Source organism: Carcharhinus amblyrhynchos, chromosome 11 (assembly GCF_965287045.1).
Source record: "Carcharhinus amblyrhynchos chromosome 11, sCarAmb.v2.hapA, whole genome shotgun sequence".
Taxonomy (NCBI): domain Eukaryota; kingdom Metazoa; phylum Chordata; class Chondrichthyes; order Carcharhiniformes; family Carcharhinidae; genus Carcharhinus; species Carcharhinus amblyrhynchos.
The window spans coordinates 25,663,879-25,687,410 of record NC_137334.1 but is presented as its reverse complement, the minus strand read 5'-3'; the positions used below and the strand labels follow the sequence as shown (position 1 = coordinate 25,687,410).

General features: G+C 42.7%; 1 protein-coding gene across 2 annotated transcripts in view; it reads right to left on the bottom strand.

The window, feature by feature from the left end:
* The window catches only part of satb2 (SATB homeobox 2), a 243,207-nt gene that overhangs the window by 132,442 nt on the left and 87,233 nt on the right, over positions 1–23,532 (bottom strand). For both annotated transcript variants that reach the window (XM_080198766.1, XM_080198767.1), the window contains exons 6-8: positions 19,683–19,785; positions 16,472–16,525; positions 14,347–14,813 (exon numbers count right to left, since the gene is read on the bottom strand). In XM_080198766.1, the coding sequence (XP_080054892.1) occupies positions 14,347–14,813; positions 16,472–16,525; positions 19,683–19,785 (624 nt within the window). The remainder of the gene's footprint in view (positions 1–14,346; positions 14,814–16,471; positions 16,526–19,682; positions 19,786–23,532) is intronic.

The following is a 23,532-nucleotide window of genomic DNA, read 5'->3' as shown; positions in this document are numbered from 1 at the left end:
TTTAGGTTAGAGGGTCATTGCTTTTTAACTGGTCGGCGCAACATCGTGGGCCAAAGGGCCTGTTCTGCACTGTAATGTTCTATGTTCTATGTTCTATCTGTGCGGACATGTGGGCGGATTGCGTGAATGGCCTCACACTCGACTTTACCACATTTTCGTGCTAATTATGCAATAGTAAAATAGGGCCCAATGTGTCTTCTTCCTGCTCTATGTAACCCAAATATTATTTCTCACAATAATTTTTGGCATTTATTTGGGGCGGCACGGTAGCACAGTGGTTAGCACTGCTGCTTCACAGCTCCAGGGACCTGGGTTTGATTCCCGGCTTGGGTCACTGTCTGTGTGGAGTTTGCACATTCTCCTCGTGTCTGCATGGGTTTCCTCCGGGTGGTCCGGTTTCGTCCCACATCCAAAGATGTGTGGGTTTGGTTGATTGGGCATGCTAAAATTGCCCCTTAATGTCTTGGGATGTGTATGTTAGAGGGCTTAGAACTATAGAACATTACAGCACAGAAACAGGCCTTTTAGTCCTTCTTGTCTGTGCCGAACCATTTTTCTGCCGAGTCCCGCTGACCTGCACCTGGACCATATCCCTCCACACCCCTCTCATCCATGCACCTGTCCAAGTTTTTCTTAAACGTTAGAAGTCAGCCCGCATTCACCATTTCATCTGGCAGCTCATTCCACACTCCCACCACTCTCTGTGTGAAGAAGCTCCCCCCGCAATATTCCCTTTAAACTTTTCCCCCTTCACCCATAACCCATGTCTTCTAGTTTTTTTCTCCCCTAGCCTCAGTGGAAAAAGCCTGTTTGCATTCACTCTATCTATACCCATCATAATTTTATACATCTCTATCAAATCTCCCCTTATTCTTCTACGTTCCAGGGAATAAAGTCCTAACCTATTCAACCTTTCTCTGTAACTCAGTTTCTCAAGTCCTTGTGAACCTTCTTTGCACTCTTTCAACCTTATTAATATCCTTCCTGTAATTAAGTGACCAAAACTGGTGGGTTAAATACGTAAGGATATGGGGGTGGGGCCTGGGTGGGATTGTGGTCAGTGCAGACTCGATGGGCCAAATGGCCTCTTTCTGTACTGTGGGGTTTCCATGATTTCTATGATTTATATGATCAGTTACACAAGAGAGCAGCCATAAGAAAGGAGTCTTATTTTTGATTTTGCTTCAGAAAATTGTCAAATACAGTCAGCTGCTTTGCATTTCACACACCCCATGTTTAGGTATCTCATATTGGACACTGAGTTCAGAAAGTTTTGCAAAGTTACTTAAAATAAAATATTCTCCACCACAGAACCGGAACAGAACCAGCTCAGGTAGTTTGCGAGAAATGGGTGATAGGGAGAAAGCTGTCCAGAGGGAGATAATACAATCTTCCAATGAAAAGGTCTTGTTAGTGACAGACAGCATGGTTTTGTACATAGGAGGTCATGTCTCACTAATTTAAGGCGGTGACAAAAATGATTGACGATGGAAGGGCTGTGGATGTTGTCTACATGAACTTTAGTAAGACATTTGACAAGATCCTTTTGCTGGTGCAAAAGGTTAAGTCTCACAGGATCTGGGGTGGACTAGCTTGGCCATAGAAGTCAGAGGGTAAGATCAGTGCTGGGACCTCTGCTATATACATATACATATATATGACTTGGAGGAAAAAGTAGTTGGTCTGATTAGCAAGTTTGCAGATGACACTAAGATTGGTGGAGTTGCGCATAGTGATAAAGATTGTCAGAGAATACAGTAAGATGTAAGTAGGCTGGAAAATTGGGCAGAGAAATGGCATATGGAATTTCATCCATACAAATGCGAGGTGATGCAATTTTGGTAGATCCAATTCATTTGGGAGCTATAAACTAAACGTCAGAACAATCAGGAGCATAGATACTTCTGAGATCTGGAATACAGGTCCATAGATTCTTAAAAGCACAGGTGGAAAAGGTGATGGAGAAAGTATATGGTATGCTTGCTTTCATCAGATGGGACATCAAGCATAAAAACTGGCAAATTATGTGAGAGTTGTACAAAACATTGGTTCGGCCACATTTGGAATACTGTGTCCAATTCTGATCACCACACTACCTGACGGTGGAGGCTTTGGAGAGAGTGCAGAAAAGGTTTACTGGATGTTACTTGGTGTGGAGGGTATTAGCTATGATGAGAGATTGAACAAACTGGGATTGTTCTCCTGAGAAAGACAGAGGCTGAGGGGTGACCCAATAGAAGTTTATAAAATTATGAGAGGTGTAGATAGGGTGAACAACGAACAAGAATAAAGAAAATTACAGCACAGGGGCAGGCCCTTTGGCCTTCCAAGTCTGCACCGACCATGCTGTCAGTTGGAAATTTTTTCCCAGGGCAGAAATGACAATTACAAGGAGGCACAAATTCAAGCTAAGCGGGAAAGGCTCAATGGAGATGTGCAGGGGAAGTCTTTTTTACACAGAGGGCAATGGGGGCCTGGAATGCACTGCCATGTGAGGTGGTTGAGGCAGTTACATTAGCCACATTTAAGACTTATCTTGGTAGGCATATGAACAAATGGGGAATAGAGAGATATAAGTGGTTGGTTTAGATAGGTAAACATGATCAATGCAGGTTTGGAGGCTGAAGAGCTTGTTCTTGTGCTGTACTGTTCTTTGTTGTTTGTAAGTTGGTACACTGAAGGTTAATTTTATGGCAATAAAGAAAAAAATCTCCTGTAACTAACTAAGTTAGAAATAAGTTATCTTTCAGTCTGTGACTTTACCAAGAATTCTGGCTTTGTGTACAGCAGAAGGTTAAATTAACATTATCTCAAATATATTACGTTTGCACAAATAAAATACTTTAATCACTTGGAAAAAATTAGGATTTCAATATGCAAAACAACTCATATGGCTTTTTTTAAAAAAAATCATGATTTAATTTAATTGTAATTTAATGCGATGCAATTTAGTTTTTAAAAAACCAGGTGCATGGCTCAGTGCTGCTTTACAGACTACATCAGTGAGCGTGTGAAAGTCTGGCTTACAAAATAGATGGTAAATTTCTACAGCTCCTCAGTCAACTGACTGCCACTGCTGGGATATTATGTATTTTTAAATCAAGCTACCATATATTTAAGGATTTTGTCAGTTGTCATCGTAGACAAGTTAATTGTTACAAACTCTGTCTTCCATGGCTAGTGACTTAGTATCACTACAATTCTTTCACACAATATAGAGGTTATGGATGAACATCTGTCTCATGTGAGATGCGCTCTCTTGTTCTCCAGCAGCTGTTTGCTATTGGGAACCTTTGTCTTATGCTTCACGAAGAATCTGGTACTGTCAGCCTCCAAACTGCCTGCCTGTGCTCCTCACCAATGTTTAAACTTCTGCCTACCCCCCACCCCTCCCTCAGAACATTCACAATGGAAACAAACTCTGCCTCCAGCCCATTACAGTGAGAGGTGGGAAACTTTGACACAAATTTGGTATCCAGGAAGAGACAGTGACAACCAATTGAATCAGAAAGACATGGGTGGGGGAGGGTGCATAATAAAATTACTAAATGGAAGACATTAATTCAATAAAATATTAATTGAAGATGTATCATTTATAAATTCAATAAAGTCTACAAAGCAGATTTGAAACTTCATCCTTGTGGGTTCTGGGTGGGATATGCTCCCCTCACCCCATGGTGGTCTGCCATTGATCAGGGATGGTATCGTCTTGTCCTGCCACTGTCAGCAGTTTTCCTGTTGTTCACACCCTCCACAACCAGGGAATATGTGTGGGGGGAGGAGGGGGTGGCTTGCAGGACTGGAAGATCCTGCCACCATTGACAGGACCAAAAGATGCAGGTGAGAAAACGGCCCTCTCACTAACCGCTACCCTTCAATAGTAAAATTGTTTCATTTACTAAAGGGAGGGTTGGTGAAATCCCTCCGTGCTGAATTGATGGTTTCACTGGGCAAAATCTTCATGTTCTGCCAGCACTGGGGTGTTAGTTCATCGACAGGAGAATTTAATTTCGGGGCATGAAGCCAAAAGCCAGTTTGCCGATGCCAGGATGAACTGTAGGATTTCTGTGCCTGGGGCTTTCCAGGTGGGTCTGGCATCCGGACAAACAAAGTCAGGAAGTCCCTTTGCAAGCTTTAGCATGTCATGTATGTTTATCAAAGACTTCCCCACCCGAATTAAGTTTCCCCTCCAAATTAAGTTGCCCAGCAGGAAATTAGAATGTTCATTTCTTCTACTGGATACAAGTGATCTGCACTTAGCGAACTTCATGTCTTCTACCACTTAGCAGTGAATAGATTCTGCTTTCACCTTCTTAGGGACTGTTCACAGCTTGGTGCCTGTAGCTGCGTGAAGACTGGAAGCGATGGGACAGGAGAAGTGTCAAAGGGCAGCAAGGGAGCTGCAACGTGGAATAAGGGGAGTGGTCTTTCATGAGGGAGGGTAGAAGGTGGTGCACCAAGTCTGAAAATTAAGGCACACCATTGTTCCAGTAACAACAGTGCAGCATGATGGCTAGCGCTGCTGCCTCACAGCACCAGGAGCCCGCACTCAATTCCGGCCTCGGGTCACTGTGTGTACGTGGAGTTTGCACGTTCTCTGGTTTCATCTCACAGTCCAAAAACATGCAGGTTGGGCGGATTGGCAAAGCTAAATTGTCCCTTAGTGTCCCAAGATGTGTAGGCTAGGGGGATTAGTGGAATATATAGATGGGCTTCTGAGATAGGGCCTGGGTGGGATGCTCTGTAGGAGAGTTGGAGTTGACTCTAAGGGCCAAATGGCCTGCTTCTGCACTAAAGGGATTCTATGATTCTAAATCAGCCAAATTAAAACAGCGAAACCTAGAAGTGGAAGGAGCATCTACTCAGATGGTTGGAGTTCAAGGTCAGCACAATTGGCTGACTAAAGAGCCACAATAATAAGTTGAGGTAACTGGATGTCAAGGATGCTTATATGTGTTCTCCTCTCTATGGTGAAACCCACATTGCCACAGGTTTGTTCCTGACCTTTGGGTCTCAAAGCAGAGACCCCAGCAAGGTGTGGAGCTGTTGTTCATTCTGTGCCATTTGCCATTGGCTGCTTTCAGAGGCAGGACTGAAGGGAGAGAGGGAGCTTGATGCCTCCAAGAGGCACAACTGGTGGACAGCAGCAAACAATCGATTCCAAATCGCCATTCTCCCAGGGAAAAGGTAACTAGAGTCGTGGATAGTCAGGTCTGAAGAGTCAGAGGCTTTTTCCCAGGGTAGAAGAGTCAATTACAAGGGGGCACAGGTTCAAGCTGAGGGGGTAAATTTAAGGGAGATGTGCGGGGGAAATTTTTTCACGCAGGGACTGATCGGTGCTTGGAATGTGCTGTTTGAGGTGGTGGCGGAAGCAGGCATATTAGCATCATTTAAGAGGCATTTGGATGAGTTAATGAATAGGGAGGAAATAGGGGGATATGGACCAAGTAAGGGCAGATTTTTTTTTAAGTTTAGTTAGGGCATCATGTTTGACTCTGGCTTAGAGGGCCACAGGGTCTGCTCTTGTACTGTTTCTTTGTTCTTTGTTAATGGTTATGGGGAAAGGGCAGGAAAGTGGACATGTGGATCAGCCTTGATCCTACTGAATGGCAGAGCATTCTATTTATTGATTACAGCTCAGCCTTCAACACCATTATTTTGACAAAACTCATCTCCAAACTCCGTGACCTGGGCCTTGACTCCTCCCTCTGTAACTGGATCCTGAACTTCTTAACCCACAGACCACAGTCAATAAGGATATGCAACAACACCTCCTCCACAATCATTCTCAACATTGGTAAACCACAAGGCTGTGTTCTCAGCCTCTTACTGTACTCCCTATACACCTATGACTGTGTAGCCAAATTCCCCTCCAACTCAATTTTCAAGTTTGCTGACGACTATTAATGGGTCAGATCTCAAACAATGATGAGACAGAGTACAGGAATGAGATAGCAAATCTGGTGAACTGGTGTAATGACAAAAACCTCTCCCTCAATATCAACAAAACTAAGGAGGCTGTCATCGACATCAAGAAACATAGTGGAGAACATTTCCTTGTCTACATCAATGGGGATGAAGTAGAAATAGTCAAGAGCTTCAAGTTTCTTGGTGTCCAGATCACCAACAACCTGTCTTGGTCCCCCATGCCGACACTATAGTTAAGAAAACCCACCAATGCCTCTACTTCCTCAGAAGACTAAGGAAATTTGGCATTTCAGCTACAACTCTCATCAACTTTTACAGATGCACCATAGAAAGTATTATTTCTGATTGTATCATAGCTAGGTATGGCTTCTGCTCTGCCCAAGACTGTAATGAACTACAAAAGGTCGTGAATGTAGCCCAATCCATCAAGCAAACCAGCTTCGCATCCATTGACTCTGTCTACACTTCCCACTGCCTCGGCAAAGCAGCCAGCATAATTAAGGACCCCACGCACTCCGGACATTCTCTCTTCCACCTTCTTCCGTCAGGAAAAGGGTACAAAAGTCGGAGGTCATATATCAACTGACTCAAGAACAACTTCTTCCCTGCTACCATCAGACTTTTGAATGGATTTACCTTGCATTAAGTTGATCTTCCTCTGCACCCTAGCTGTGATTGTAACACTACATTCTGCACTCTCTCATTTCTTTCTCTATGAATGGTATGCTTTGTCTGTACAGTGTGCAAGAAACAACCCTTTTCACTGTATACCAATAAATGTGACAATAATAAATCAAATCAAATCAAAAGAGCAAGCTTCAGGGGCAGCCCAGCTCTTGCTCCTATGTCTTTTGCTCTTATGGGCCATTGGTTTCAGGGATGGCAACAAACCTGTAACGAATATGCTCGCTAGATTTATTACTTCAATTCATTCAGAGACCCATTGTGATCTATATGATAAAGGCTCCAGGCATTCCTACCTTGGTAATGGCTCTCAACCAGATGAGGAACATAGAACATAGAACATTACAGCGCAGAACAGGCCCTTCGGCCCACGATGTTGCGCCGACCAGTTACAAAAACAATGACCCACTAGCCTATACCAATCCCTTTTCGTCCATAAACCTATCCAGAGATCTCTTAAACGCCCCCAAACTAGACGCATTTACAACTGCAGCAGGCAGGGCATTCCAATCCCTCACCACCCGCTGGGTAAAGAACCTACCCCTGACATCCGTCCTGTAGCTACCCCCCCTTAATTTAAAGCCATGCCCCCTCGTGCTAGCTTTCTCCATCCGAGGAAAAAGGCTATCACTGTCCACCCTATCTAAACCTCTAATCATCTTATATGTTTCAATAAGATCCCCTCTTAGCCGCCTTCTTTCCAACGAAAACAACCCTAAATCCCTCAGTCTCTCCTCATAGGACCTATGGGCCCATCATAGATTGGCGCAAGGCCATGAGGAGCAATGACCTGAACAGTAATAGGCAGTGGGACCCCAGAAGGTCAAGAAGCTGGCAAGCTGGGTACATTGCAATGACGAGCAATGGCCTGAATATGAATGCACCGCAGGCAGTCCAGCTATCTGCAGATGAGTGAAAAGTCAATGCCAGAGTTACCATCAGATGTCCTTGAATATGTATGCGCAAATCTGCCAGCTTCTCCAAGACTGCCTGCAGCTATTAGGACTTGAATGGTATCCCATGCTCGTAGTATTGCCGGTCACTGTTGCCTTAAATTTCTTTACCAATGGCTCCTTCTAGGGCTCTACCAGGGTCCTGTGTACATCTCCCAGTCAGTGACACACACGTGCATAAAGGAGGAGGTGACAGATGTCCTGGTCAGAACAGCTTAAGAATTTATCAAATTCCACCTGGATCCCAAAAGCCAGGCTGAAAAAGCATTGGGATTTTCAGCAATCTCAGGTTTCCCACAAATGCAGGGCATTATTGACTGCACACATGGCTTTGAGAGCTCCCTGGCAACAGCCAATCTCATTCATCAATAGAAAAGGATTCCACTCTTTGAATGTGCAGATCATATCAAATCACAGAAGGCAAATCCTGTCTACTTGTGTGCAGTTCCAGAGATCTCTCACAATACTTCCACTTTGACCCACTCCCAGATGCCACAGGTTTTTGAAGGACCTTACTGATTACAGGGCTGACTCTTTGGGAACACAGGGACCCCCAGAGGATATTGCTGATGATACCAGTTTGCTATACAGCAGCATGTCGCTGAGAAGGTGTACAATGCTGCACATGTCTCCACCAAGTCCATGACGAAGAGATAATGGGCCTTCTAAAAATGAGGTTCAGATGTGTCGACAACTCAGTATAGGCTCTCCAATACCCATCACAGAGCATGTCCTGCATCATCAATATCTGCTGCGCCCTGCACAACCTCTCACAACAAAATGGAGGTGTGATGGTTGAGGGAAACTTGGAGGACCAAGATGAGGATGGTGACTGGGATGGTGCTAGTGAAGACCAGGATGTTGCTGAGAGACTATGGCAGGGTTATGACACAGCAGATGGGCTGTGCCAATCTGATAGCCACCAGATTCCAAGAATCTGCCCATATTTCAGTAACATTTTAGTTTTCTGTCTTCTGCTGGCTCGAAGGCCCCAGCATCATTTTGATTATTGACATTATACTGATCGCTAATGTATCTTGTTTCATGATAGCTGAATTAAATTGTGCTAGTTATTGTCAGCCCTGCTGGTGCTTTGACTCTTTGCATACACCAAACTATGTTAACACACAGATACCAGGTGCTAAGTGCATGCATCAGGACCTGCACAGCATTCCATCCTCCCATAACAGCAGGCACCTGCAAGTAGAATTGAGATTATCCTCATGTCCTCACAAAGTCCGTGCGCATGGCAACTTAGAAACATTGCCAAATCTAACTTCAGCAGGGATATGTCATTCAAAGGGGAACTGAGATGGCACCACAGGGAGGAGCAGCAGGGGGACACCATTTGGCCTCTTGAGATTGGTCTTCCATTGAGATTGCTGAGGGAAGGTTGTGTTCCTGCTCTTCAACCACATCCCTTGCCGAGAACCCAGCCAAGATAAACTTGTTGCTTGCATGGATCTTGCATAGGCTTGTTGGAGCTATTGATGCTTCACATGGACAGCCCCACAGTCCTCAGCACAGTCCACCCACAGGTCCATTCTACTCTCTCATGAACTAATCTTTCTATGATGTTTAAAGCACTTTGGTTGCAAACCCATGCAGGGTCTACTTTGATCATTGCCAAGGAGACAAGCAGGCCAAATAAATCTCCATGTGAGGTCTGACAAGGGCTTCAGTCAACTACAAGCACACCTTTTAAATCCTACACTCAATCCCTCTTGTATTAAGGCTAATTTGCTGGTCATCTCCTTACTTGCAGCCTTCACTGGCCTGCAGTGAACGAATGGCTGTTTGGTGTCCTTTATATATGGCCTCCAGGCCTTTGAGCCCACAAGGTAACACTGGAGACAACAACTTCCCCCCAGCTCCTATCACAAGATCTGCCACATTCTATATGCTGCATAGGTAATGAACTGAACAGTGCAAGAGCATACATGGTCCTCCATTGGAAAGCAATCCAAATGGAGCAAATGCATCAAACTTTAGACTTCACATAGGGTGGGATTTTCCACCCGCAGCAGCCGCAAGACTGGAAAATCCCACCAGAGATCAACAGACCCCTGCACAGTCTCCTCACCACCTAACTGCCACCACCCCCCCCAACCCCGCCACGCCCACTCGCTACAATTCCATGGCAGGCGAGACTGGAAAATTCTACCCATAGTGATCGCTCATCGTTACACTGCTGTCCTGTCTCAGGTGATCTATTATTCCCTCAGTAAAACATTGAAGACGTTCATTCAATAAAGAGTTGGTGCTGTGCTCTGAGTAGGAAGTCGAAATTAGTCCCTCAATAAATTGTTGGCATTGGTTCTTTGATAAAGGTTTAGTGTGTATGCCTCAGTAAGGAGTTGGTGCTCTTAGTGGGTGTTTGAACAAAGAGCAAAGAAAATTACAGCAGAGGAGCTGGCCCTTCTGCCCTCCAAGCCTGCACCAACCATGTTGCCTGACTGAACTAAAGCATATCCCTCCATTCCCAACCTATTCATGTATTTGTCCAGATACCCCTTAAAACTCACTATCATATCTGCTTCCACTACCTCCCCCGGCAGCGAGTTCCAGCCACCCACCACTCTCTGTGTAAAAAAAAACTCGCCTTGTACATCTCCTTTAAACGTTGGCCCTTGCAACTTGAACCTATGCCCCCTAGTATTGACTCTTTCACCCTGGGAAAAAGCTTCTGACTATCCACTCTGTCCATGCTCCTCAATCTTATAGACCTCCATCAAGTTGCCCCTCAACCTCCATTGTTCCAGTGAGAACAAGCCAAGTTTCTCCAACCTCTCCTCACAGCTAATGCTCTCCATACCAGGCAACATCCTGGTAAGTCTTTTCTGTACCCTCTCCAAAGTCTCCACGTCCTTCTGGTAGTGTGGCGACCAGAATTGAACACTACATTGCAAGTGCCGCCTAACTAAGGATCTATAAAGCACCAACATGACTTGCCAATTTTTAAACTCAATGCCCCAGCCAATGAAGGCAAGCATGTCGCATGTCTTCTTGACTACCTTCTCCATCTACAATGCCTCTTAGTGACCTGTGTACCAGTACACCCACATCCCATTGACTATCAGTACTCTTAAGGGTTCTGCCATTTAATGTATATTTCCCATCTGTATTAGACCTTTCAAAATGCATTATTTCACATTTGTCTGGATTAAACTTCATCTGTCATCTATCCATCCAAGTTTCCAACCAATCTATATCCTGCTGTATCTTTGGACGGTCCTCATCTATCCATAATTCCACAAACCTTTGTGTCATCCACAAACTTACTAATCAAACGAGTCAGTTTGATACTGACCCTCATTAAAAAGAGTTCGTACTATCATTACACTGGAGGTGCTGCACTGTTGGAGGTGCTGTCTTTTGGATAAGGCATGAAACTAAGGCCCCATCCACTTTCTCAGTTGGGCATAGAAGATCCCATGGCATTATTTTGAAAAAGAGCAGGATAGTTAGGTGGATTGGCCATGCTGAATTACCCCTTTGTGTCCAAAAATATGTTGGCTCGATGGATTTGCCATAGTAAATGCACAGAGTTACGGGGATAGGGCTTTTGGGGGAGGGGCGGGGCGCCTAGGTAAGATGCTCTTTCAGATAGTTGGTGCAGACTCGATGGGCCGGATGGCCTCTTTCTGTACTGTAGGGGTTATGGTTAAGGCTTTCTTTTCTTTCCTGTCAGTGAGAAGCTAGTGCCATTCCTGTAATTAAAAACACTGGTACAAATTTAAAACTTCTCCCATTAATTTGAGAAATATATTAGCCCACAACACCAATTAGCCCCCTCCCCCACCTATCCCCTCCATTCTGCTGTCTAGCTTCTTACATGAAATAAACAAATCTCTTCAACAAAACAAATATACCCCAGAAACAGATTCACTTTAAACAGGAAACCATTAGTCAGGGAATGCCTGCCAGTATAGCTGACTAAACAAGACTGAATCCATGGTAGGCTTCTGCAGAAAATGCAGATGTATGGGATTGTGGGTAATCTAGGAAGTTGGATCAGGAATTGGCTATCAGATAGGAGACAGAGGGTGGTGGTGGATGGTAAATATTCATCATGGAGTGCAGTTACGAGTGGTGTGCCTCAGGGATCTGTTTTGGGGCCACTGTTGTTTGTAATTTTTATTAATGATCTGGATGAGGGTATAGTTGGGTGGATTAGTAAATTTGCTGATGACACTAAAGTTGGAGGTGTGGTAGATTGTGAGGAAGGGTGTCATAGTCTGCAGGGAGACTTAGATAGGTTGCAGAGCTGGGCCGAGAGGTGGCGGATGGAATTTAATGCGGAGAAGTGTGAGGTAATTCACTTTGGTAGGAGCAACAGATGTGTCGAGTATAGGGCTAACGGGAGGACTTTGAATAGTGTGGATGAACAGAGGGATCTAGGTGTGTGTGTACATAGATCCCTGAAAGTTGGGAATCAAGTAGATAAGGTTGTCAAGAAGGCGTACGGTGTCTTGGCGTTTATTGGTAGGGGGATTGAATTTAGGAGTCGCAGTGTAATGTTGCAACTGTACACTACTCTGGTGCGGCCGCACTTGGAGTACTGTGTGCAGTTCTGGTCCCCGCATTACAAGAAGGATGTGGAGGCGTTGGAGAGGGTGCAGAGGAGGTTTACTAGGATGTTGCCTGGTATGGTGGGGAGGTCCTATGAGGAGAGACTGAGGGATCTAGGGTTGTTTTCGTTGGAAAGAAGGCGGCTAAGAGGGGATCTTATTGAAACATATAAGATGATTAGAGGTTTAGATAGGGTGGATAGTGATAGCCTTTTTCCTCGGATGGAGAAAGCTAGCACGAGGGGGCATGGCTTTAAATTAAGGGGGGGTAGCTACAGGACGGATGTCAGGGGTAGGTTCTTTACCCAGCGGGTGGTGAGGGATTGGAATGCCCTGCCTGCTGCAGTTGTAAATGCGTCTAGTTTGGGGGCGTTTAAGAGATCTCTGGATAGGTTTATGGACGAAAAGGGATTGGTATAGGCTAGTGGGTCATTGTTTTTGTAACTGGTCGGCGCAACATCGTGGGCCGAAGGGCCTGTTCTGCGCTGTAATGTTCTATGTTCTATGTTCTATGTTCTATGAATCAGAGATACTAAGGTCTTACTGTCTTACCCTACTCTTGTAATCAAACAATATGGAATGTTTTCAAAACCCATTGGATGCAGGACTATATGTGGCAGATTATTTAGACCCACAGGAACTCCTGATACTATCTTTATGGTAAAGAGTTGGGTCAGTCCCCTCAGAAAAGGAGATACTCATATCCCCTAAGTACGGAGATGCTACTAGAAATAAGTACTTGATGTCATCCCTTTGTAATAAGCTATGGCTACAATCTGAACAAAATGTATTTCAATTTTTAAAAATGTTGCTTAAATGAATTCTCCTGGTGAAATCCCGTAATGAGAATTCACCTGTAAAAAGCTGTGTAATTTCTTAAATTAAAACAAAAATTGATGAAGGATGTTAAGATAGATGGTCCTCCATATGGCACCTCCACCTGACAAAGTCCTTTGTGATTAACTTTATCTTCTTGTATTTATATCTATTGGTTTGCATTTTTTTTGCTAACATATCGATGCTTTAATCAGGGACCTGATTTGGAGGAACTAATGAACATGAATTGAATTAATTTTCACAGGTACAATTAAAGATCACTCTAGAGTCAATTTGGATATTAGGCTTATAAGTCATTGAATTACTGAAAACTATTGAGAATGAATAACCACAAAAATTTAAATGTAAGGCAGTGGGAGCAATTCCCAGAATTAAGGTTTAATTCAATGGACAAAGTTATCTTAAATTGGTAATGGGCTAGGAACATACATATTTGGAGCACTGGGATGCACTGAATTCTACAGTTAACCACCAATGCTGGGTTTCATAAATAGGAACATGTCCCTTAAAATTGATATAACTTAGTCTTAATGATATTGCTTAGGGAGATAATGGATGGGAGTCAGTGAAGAGATTCTTTTGAATACTTTTTATCTTTATATTTGAATTATTTCTGATTCCATGAAGGAGACAGCCTTGTGTCACTCTCTCACATCTGCACTTAGCCTGAGGAGCAGGTTAAGCTCTGGACTGTAATTTTACACCAAATCCTCCTGACAGCAAACACATGGGCCAACTCTTACATAAGTGCTTACATGACTTCCCTATCCCATAGGCAGTATCACAAATTTACACTTCTGTGGGTTCATGTTGGCACTAGGATACTGGAGGCAAATTGCATAGGGTAAAGAACAATCGGATCTCTCTTTGTTGACTATAGTTGTTAAACATTAATAAACTTTTAAAAGTATTTTCCAGTTTATTGAAAAGAGTTGGTTTTCTCTAGAAAGGAGATTCATTTAAAGTGGTTTGGCCCTCCTGTAGGATCCCTTCTTCCTCCTTATGACTGCAATAAAAATACCAGCACCATCCCTTCCATTCTTCACGACTTTCAACATCACAAACATTCAACATACTGTACAGCCTTTGCACCTGTGAAAAACGATGAATAATTCCAACATATGAGAACCATGCCCCTCACAGGTGCTTCCTGCTTATATTGCATCATTTAGTGGGCTGGGGGAAGCTTGTAGAGTTAAGTTCAACATTTGTTGGAATTTTTTTTGCCAGGCATAATGTGTCACTTTTACCGAGTGAGTTCATCCTGACTCATTAAGACTATTCAACTCAGCTGACACTAATTGTTCCCATACTAATGGCCCTTTTTTAAAACACTTTTGTTTCTCCAACAAAGATAAAAAAGAAATAAGCACCTGTGTACGGTTGAAGGCAACTCGTGCGAACACGGCTTGTGACACGCTGGCTCTCTTTAGCTCATCCCGGACTTGCTGGTAGATTTCTGGAGCAACCTCCACTGATGAACTGGAGGGCTCAGTAGGTTTCACAGGCCTGGGGATAGGCGGGTGATTGAGGAACTGTTGGTTTATGGATTGGGGGTGCTGGTGTGCCAGGAGTCTGCTGACAGCAATCTGTTGATTAATTAAGTGCGCCATGGCAAGCTGCTGCCTCACCAGCTGAGGGCTCAACTGTGGCGACAGTAGGCCAGGACTCATGATTGGTTGCAGTGCTGGCACTTGGCTTCTGTTGGGAGGGCTGTGGTGGAGCTGGCTGTGAGGAGGCTGCTCACTGCTCTTTGATAGGTTTGTCAGTTGATTGATGCTGGTCAGGTGAGATGGCCGTTGTCCTAGCACACAGTACTCTGACAGATTTTCCCTTTCAACTAAAATTGAAAAGATAGACAGGAAGTAGTCTTAGTAGCTATAATCAATACAAGAAAAATGACTTCAATACAAACCTAAACTATTTCAGAAAAATTCAAAAAGGTACTATTATTCTAAATGATTTTATCTGTAAGGTAATAATAGATAATCTGCTGGGTTTAAAAAAAGGACCCAAATATTTATTGTTGCATATATGGATATAGTTCAGAAGTGAAAATGTTGCATACCGTGTCCATTTTTACACACAAGCAGCTTGACTTCTTTTCTACATAAATGGTCTAAATATAACAGGTTGGCCTGCAACCTCAATGTGAATTAAATAATTTGTCTTCATCTTTGTAGGGATTCCTCTATCAGGATCAAGTGATGAACATTTCTCTTGACACTGGTTGTGTATGGATGGTGGAAATGAAGGAAAGTGCATGCTTTGAATGCATGCTTCTTGCATCTGGAAGGTGGGACATTGATAGGACACCATGGACACTGATTTGCAGCAATGGTCTCTAGTGAATTTCATAAAGGAGGCAAGGTTAATGGGGTGTGTGAACTGATTAGCTGTGTATTTAGATGACAACAGCATACTTGCTCACTTTCTCACAAAGAAAGGAATATTATTGGATAGCTCAGCTGGCACAGCTCATGTTCAGATTGTCTTTGCCTTTTTAAAGTAGCACTGGCATAAAAGCAGAATGAGCCAATGGAGCAAGATTAAATGAGTGATTTGCATTAGAGTGTTTGTTAGGAACAGTTCCAAATGTTTTAAGTTCTTTCTTTTGTAACATGTTGCGCTTATCAAACTGAAGAATAACCTTCCACTCTATGCTCGAGACAAGGTGGGCCAGAGGCAAAACAATGCACCTTGCATTACTCTGTCAGTGCAGCCAAGTCTCAGCCTCTGTATTATCTGTGTGTTTCCTCTATTTTATCCTGTTTTATCCATGGTACTTTTCTCAGCAAGCTAAAGCTCTGGAGCTTTGTACTTTAAATAAATATCCACTGCCAACCACACTTTCAATGCGGTGTGCATTTGTTTTTCCCTCTAGCTGTTTTTCAGAAAGAAGTGGGGACACAATACTGATGCCAAAGTTAATAGACAGTCTCTGGAAATGTGTCTGTACAGACAAGGGGGGAATATATGTCCTGCCTGAATGTTGAAATTAGTCAAATAAACAAGAAGCATTAACAACTGGAAGGTCAACGCCCTCAGAAAATGTGGACAAATTTTGATCTTTTTATTTTGCATTTCTCTCCAGTTTTAAAAAAGAATGTGTTCAGAAAAGGATTAGGCATATTGTGCTTGTGAAGCACTGTTATGAAATCAGAGCGTACTCGCTCAGTACAAGTTGTGAAAGGAGACCAGGTTTTGAGCTGCAGCCCAGATCAGCAGTCAGCATTCCAATCACAGCACTTCCCAAGTCATGGGTCTTTTTGCCCTTTGTAAGGAGCAATGCAGAGCATGCAGTAAGCTGCAACCACTGCAAGATAATGACCAGATAAATGCGGTGCTCAATAGTTGACCACATCAGTTACATGTTCCTAATCGTTATTTCAAAGGCCAGAGAAAAACAATTTGAAGAGCAGAGTTTTCTGCAGAGTAGGGATGAGTGCTGATGAGGTGAGGAGTGGAGGTGGATGGCAGGGCAATTGAACAGTATACCTTTAAATAGTCTGTTTGATTGAAACACTGAGGGAACCCAGTCTTGTGCTGATTCTGGGAGAGCAAAAGAGAGAGACGATAAATACTATAAATTAGTTTCCAACAACAGATATGTCAAAGAACGTTCTGCCTCTGTGGTAGGTACAGAGTCACAGTTCAAGTTTTATAATCCACTTAACATTGAAAAGGCAGGATTACAAAATCTCATTCATTTACCAAACATTGCAATGTTTTAATAATAAAGAGGGACATGGTCAACGCATTAGGCTTGGATGTGAAAACACCTCCAGCTCACATGATATCAATGTTTTTTGACATCAGTTATTATTAATTCTTACTATTTGAGCAAAAATAAACAAAGCACTTTTAATATTTAATGAAGGGAGGGGGAAGAAATAATGTTTCGATCTATGAAGGAGCTAATATAAACCAAATAAAAAATTAATACAAGAAACTGGGAAGAAATGTTTCAAAATAGTGTTAGGAAATCACAGAAGCTGGAAACATGATATCAATTATTTACACAACTTGCTATAAATGACAATCATTTTTCAAGTTGAATTTTAGAATACTTAAATCAGCTCATCAAACCCCCAGTAAAAAAAATAGAAAATTTATATTGCATAACTGTGTGATATCTTTGCTTCAAAATTCATATATTTTTCCGCCTAACATTTGTTCTTGTGTTTGATTCTTGGCATGCAATAATAGCTTTGTGGTTCTGATGCAAAGAGAAGCAGTGATTGGTTCCAAATCAAATTGTGGTCAGCAGGCGCTCAATCCAATATTAACGGGAGTCAGAGGGGTGTCATTTGGAGAGGTTGTGGTATGCTTTTGGGTGTTAGGAGGCTGCAGTGCCAAACATCAGGATCATTAAAATCCCATGGAAATTGGGAGTCAAAACCCTTGGAGATTTGGGGCCCTATTTTACCATTTTCATTCTGTGTGTTGGGCAGACTTGAAACTGGGAATGTTTCAGATCTGACTTTTAGACCTGTTCTCAGGCACCCCCATTCGCACTCTGTCTGAAAAAAACAGCAACAATTCTGAATTGCGTTGCAGAAGCCTGTGGGTGGGGCTTAATGTGCCTGAAGCATTGCAGCTCCAATCTGTGCCATCAACTGCACATGCGCAGTAAAAAAGATTTTAAAAAATTCCTCTGCCACATTGCTCCCAGGCTGGATAATGTCTCCCCTTGGTTCCCACAGACATCGCCCCACTCCCACAATATTAATCCCCCCGCTGCCCAGACCAATTGTGGTCCCCTGTCCCCCCTTTCGCCCACCAATCACATGCAGAGAGGCAGCAGACCCCCTACTTTCCCTCCACTGGTCACATGCAGAGTGGCAGCAGACCTCCCTGTCCCTCACCAATCTGAGTGGAACCATCTGATCCACCTCCCACCACACCCCACAACTGATTTGATTGGAACCATCTGAAACACCTCCCTCCACCTCCAACTACCCCCCCGTCCCCGCACTGTTCTGAGTGGAACCATCTGAACTGCCACCCTCTCTCTTTCCCCCCTCCCCACCGATCTAAAGCAGAGAGCTGCTGGAAGCTTGGACCCTACCTCCTCAGAAGCTGGAGCATCTGAATTGGATCTTTGCGGACCATGTCTGTTTTGCACCGAATCTAGACGGGCAAAAGCGGTGATAAAGGGGAAAGTGCCGGTAAGTTTGAGCGTGCAGCCCATTAAGTCAATTCAAATTAATGCAAATGCATTTAAATTGATGCCATGCCCATTTCGGGCACAGACCTAATGGAGGCCATTTTTGGGCCTTGGTAAAGGAGGAACCGGTGCAGACGTGGGCACGGTTTGCACTACATGCCCGACTTTACCAAGTTTTCACACCCGAAAACAGGTGCAGCTTGATGGTAAAATCGGGCCCTTGGTTTCAAAATCTGAAGAAACTCTTGGGAGCTGCTGAGGGTTGAAGAAAATGGACTAGTTTCCTGGAGTGAGTTTCCTTCATTGCACTTGCCTGAAAAGAAATGACTTTGCAGGACCTAGTTTCGCCATACTGCAGTCTGTAATAGGCCAATCTGCGCAAATGGAGTCAGGAGACAGGTAAAGAGTTTCTTTCATAGATACCATGCTCACTTCTCATTTATCTTTATGACCAAATAATGTGCTCTATGGATTTAACTATTCCCAGCAGCAGCAACTGTGGAAAAATATTGAGGTTTGATACCTCAGCCATAAAATGTCTGATTTTCACTGGGCTTTTGAAAAGTAAACAATTTAGAAAGTGGCAGATGTTCATAAAGCTGGTATTTTCTGACAACGCTCCCCTTCTCTGGGTTTCTGTTGACTCTGATCAATAATACACCTTTCAATAATAATAAGACAACGCAAATTTAAATCAAACACAATGGGGAAATATATCAAAGACCTGGGCTTAATGCCTGGGAAAAGCAAGCCTTCTGAATACCGGAAATGTCTCTATTTCTTTGCACAATGAAGACTTGAATTATTGAACCTTTCGCTAGTTATGTTGGTTAAGTTGCAACTCTGTTGTCCAAAAAGTGCAAATGCACTATTTGTAATGGAGCGCTGTGACTGAGTGAAGTCTGTCATTAGCACCAACAACATTGGGGTAAATCACTTAAAGGGGACTCCTGCGGCTCCACCATTTTGATTGTCAGCCACAGAATTCTCCAGAAATTCTGAATATCAACCCTTTTAACTAACCCCAGTAACTGTGATAGGCAAGCCCTCAAAAAGAAGAGTGGGACTTCTATGAGGTAACTACATCATTTTATGTACCACAAAAGGAATGTACATCAGGAATGTTCAATAGTACAAGTTTCCATATGAATTGTGTTACACCACTGACTAAAAAAATCTTCCACTGTGTCCCTGCTTGTTAACGGGAATAAGAATATCTGAATAAGAATATCTGGATGTCATACTGGAGTCTTGTGTTAACATTGAAAAGATGAAAAATGAGAACTGGAAGTATTGGCAATGCAGTTGCACAGTAATATCAGTATATTTTGGCCACAGGTCTTGCTAAATTCTGGAGAGGCAACAAGATTGACAGGGAAGGGAAAAGATCTTCTGTCAAGCATTTTCCTTGCCTTTCATTTTTCAGAACGTAACTGCATTTATTATTGTTACAAAGAATGAGCAGGCGACATGTTGCCGAGTGCAATGTTCTTCCTACTGACCACAAGAATAAATGGCATCTTCACCAAATGGAATTACCTTTAATCTTTTTGTATTTTTTGTACCACCTTCCGAATTCCTGGCACTTGGCTGATGACACGTTGGCATAATATGTGCTGTTCACAATAGACGAAATCATGCTCTGGTACAGAAAGCAAAAACAAAAAGGGCATTTTGCAAATTAGATGAACTCTATAAAGAAATCAATAAGTGTAGATGAGCGCGGTGCACAAAGGGATTCGAATACCACCTGAGCACCCAAAATTTGCAGTCTTAAGTCAAAATCTCAATAGGCTGCAAAAAGAGATCAATATTATAATTGTTAAGATTCATTTTGCAGAAGGATTCGTCCACATCTAAACCAAAACAGATTTGAGGCTAGTTTCCTTTTTGTCTTGGTCACAAGCTCCTGCCTACTTATGACTAATTACAGTCTTGGTACCAGGATTCCCCTATTTATTTTAATTACAAAAGCTATTCTTAACAAATGATACTTAAGGAACATGTTAAAACACAACACAGAGGTTTTCTTGACAGGTTTGGGCAAAACATTTACAGAAATCCCTGAAATGGCAAGGGCTGTTGTTTATATTATCATGGGAGATGATCTTCTTAGCGTAACAAAGCACTCTTCCCCAATGAGCTGACTACTTTATTACACATTGGACATAGAGAAAATCTTTCTCTGTGATGTCAATCATCCAGAAACACATTCTGTGTGGGCTTTCCTTCGCCCAGTTCACCCAAAATTAAAACTCATTAAGTGTTCTAACCCATATAGCCTTAGGAAAAGACATGAATTAGAAGACCATCCCTCAGCCAACCATCAAGCACTCGTATGTGTCTCATAGAATCATAGAGGTTTACAGCATGGAAACAGGTCTTCGGCCCACCTTGTCCACCTTAGTGGTTTTAAAAAAAGGCCCATATCCCTCCATGCCCATCTTATCCATGTAACTATCTGAATGCTTTTTAAAAGACAAAATTGTACCCGCCTCTACTACTATCTCTGGCAGCTTCTTCCAGACATTCACCACCCTCTGTGTGAAAAAATTGCTTCTCTGGACCCTGTTGTATCTCTCCCCTCTCACCTTAAACCAATGCCCTCGAGTTTTAGATTCCCCGACCTTTGATCAATGCCCTCATTACTTTATAGACCTCTATAAGATCACTACTCAGCCTCCTACACTCAAGGGAAAAACGTCCCAGATCATCCAGCCTCTTATAACTCAAAACATCAAGTCCTAGTAGCATCCTAGTAAGTCTCTTCTGCACTCTTTCTAGTTTCAATTAACCATGACTTGGAAATGGAGTTTTCAACTCCAGTCCCAATTGAAATGTAGAGGGAAAGGGCAGGAAGCTTTGCATGTTACAAGTGTAGAGATTGTTAGTTGCAAGTAGTTATCAGAACCATAGCTTTAATAGATTGAGTGAGTAATACAGAGATGAAATGACGTTTCTTCTACCAGGTGTTTAGTTTGTGACATCAGTCCCCGAATGATTCGAGTGTAGTATGGAAATCTCCTAAACAGATTTTATCTCAGAGCTCATCCTCATTCTAAATCTTCAAACCCTAACTGCCAGTAGCTTGTTACTACAGGCGGATACTATTGGAGAAGTACAACAAGCCAGTTAGAATAAGTATAATTTGGTAATGTCCTAATTCAAAAAATCTGTGCGTGTGCAGTCACTTTACAAAATCAGCAGCAAAAAAGGACAAAACAACACTATGGTACATGAAATTATAGTTTATTAAAATATCTGACACTGCAAATATGTACATTATGTGCACGTTTGTGTCTGTATGTGTGTGTGGAAGAAAGAGAGAGTGTTTCATGTGTTTCTGTCTTGGTGCAATGTGTGCATTATGTTTTGCATGTGTCCATACGTGTTAATGTATCTTTGTATGTTTATACTTGCATGCCATATTTATTAGTGCCATGTTCATTTCAGCATCAGTGTTTTTATATGTTAGTGTGTATTTGTGCATGCCTGTCTTTTTGTCTGCATATATCCATACATAGGTCTGTGGCTCTGTCTATTTCTGTCTTGTTGGTCACTGAGTGTAGGTATTGTGTCAGTGAACAGTAACACAATAAATGCTAACACCCTCTACTGTTCACTGGTAGTTAGCCAGGTACATACTACATTTGCTCCCTAGACTGTACTGAATCAGCTTATCTCAGCTTGGGTGACAATAGGGTCATTACAATTGGTCTATGCAAGCATGAATTAGAAAGAGGAAAACCAGGCAAGGATTCGCTACTACTGGCTGCAAAGACAGCCAGACACCGGGGGAAGTCAAGATCAAGATTCATTCTGACATTCCCACTGATCAAGTAGTCTGTATAAAGTTACTGCCCAGGCTCAAGCATCATTACTGGCCGCTTGAAATGTTAACCAAGTGACAGTTAGTTCTTTTAAGAGAAGAGGGAATCAGAGAACATTAGCGAAGTGAAGCAGACATAAATACATGCAACTGCATTCTGCCCTTTCTAACCACTACAAGCAAAGCAAAGCAGAGGCTCAAATCCTTTTAAATGGGTAAAAATAAAACACATTTCAGACCACCCATCTGATTAGCAGTAGTAGTCTGTAATTTCAGAGCGAAAGTTTTCTGTGTGATTAATTTTTCATATTTTTCATACTTCATTGCATGTTCGGTTGTAAAATTGCAGACACACAAATTACAGTCATGGGTAATGCTATGCTTGAATTAGCAGAAACTACACATAAAAATAGAAGCTGAAATCTAGCCTAATTGCAGCCTCCTTTCCTCAAAAGATGCGCGTGTGTTTGTCTGTGTGTGTGTGTGTGTGTGTGTGTGCGTGTGTGTGTGTTGGGGGGGTAGGATTGGGGAGGTTGGTAATATTTCTATGACTGCATTAAAGCACCTCAGTGTAACTTGATTCATGTAAAGACCCTAAATATTATCACACTGCATGTGATATCCATTTTGGAAGTTTATAATGGTCTTGCATTATTCTATAAATTATGTATATTTTTGCAGAAAATTTTTGCAGAATTAAGGAGAATCCCAAGGCTTTTTATGTGTATATAAGGAGGAACAGCGTAGCTAAGGAAAGGGAGATCCACTCAAGGACAGTGGAGGGAATTTGTGTGTGGAGCCAGATGAGTTGAGTGAAGTCCTTAATGAGTATTTTGCATCAGTATTCACAAAGGAGAAGGATGTGGTGGATGGAATCTTAGAAAGGAGGATGCTAACATTCTAGGACATGGTGAGATAAAAATGGAGGAGGTATTGGAGGTTTTGAAAACATTAAGATGGATAAGTCCCCAGGGCCAGATATGGTCTATCCCAGAATACTGAGAGAGACAAGGGAAGAAATTGCCGAGGCTTTGGCTAAATCTTTGTATCCTCTTTAGCCACGGGCGAGGTACCAGAGGATTGGAGAGTAGCTAACGTTATTCCTCTGTTTAAGATGAGCAGAAGAGACAATCCAAGAAATTACAGGCCTGTGAGAGCCTTACATCAATGGTAGGGTAATTATTGGAAAAGAGTCTCAGGGACAGGATCTGCTCACATCTGCAAGAGAATAGGCTCATTAACAATATGCAGCATGACTTTATGAAGGGGACATCATGTCTCACAAACTTGATTGAGTTCTTTGAGGAAGTGACAAGAAAAATTGACGAGGGCAGGGCAGTGGATGTTGGATACATGGACTTTAGGAAAGCCTTCAATAAGGTTCCTCATGACAGGCTGACACTGACAGTAAAGCCATATGGGATCCGAGGTGAGCTTGTATGATGGATACAAAACTAGCTTGGGCATAGAAAGCAGTGGAAGGGCACTTTTCTAACTGGAGGTTTGTGGCAAGCGGTGTTCCACAAGGATCAGTGCTGGGGCCTCCATATGGAAGAAAAT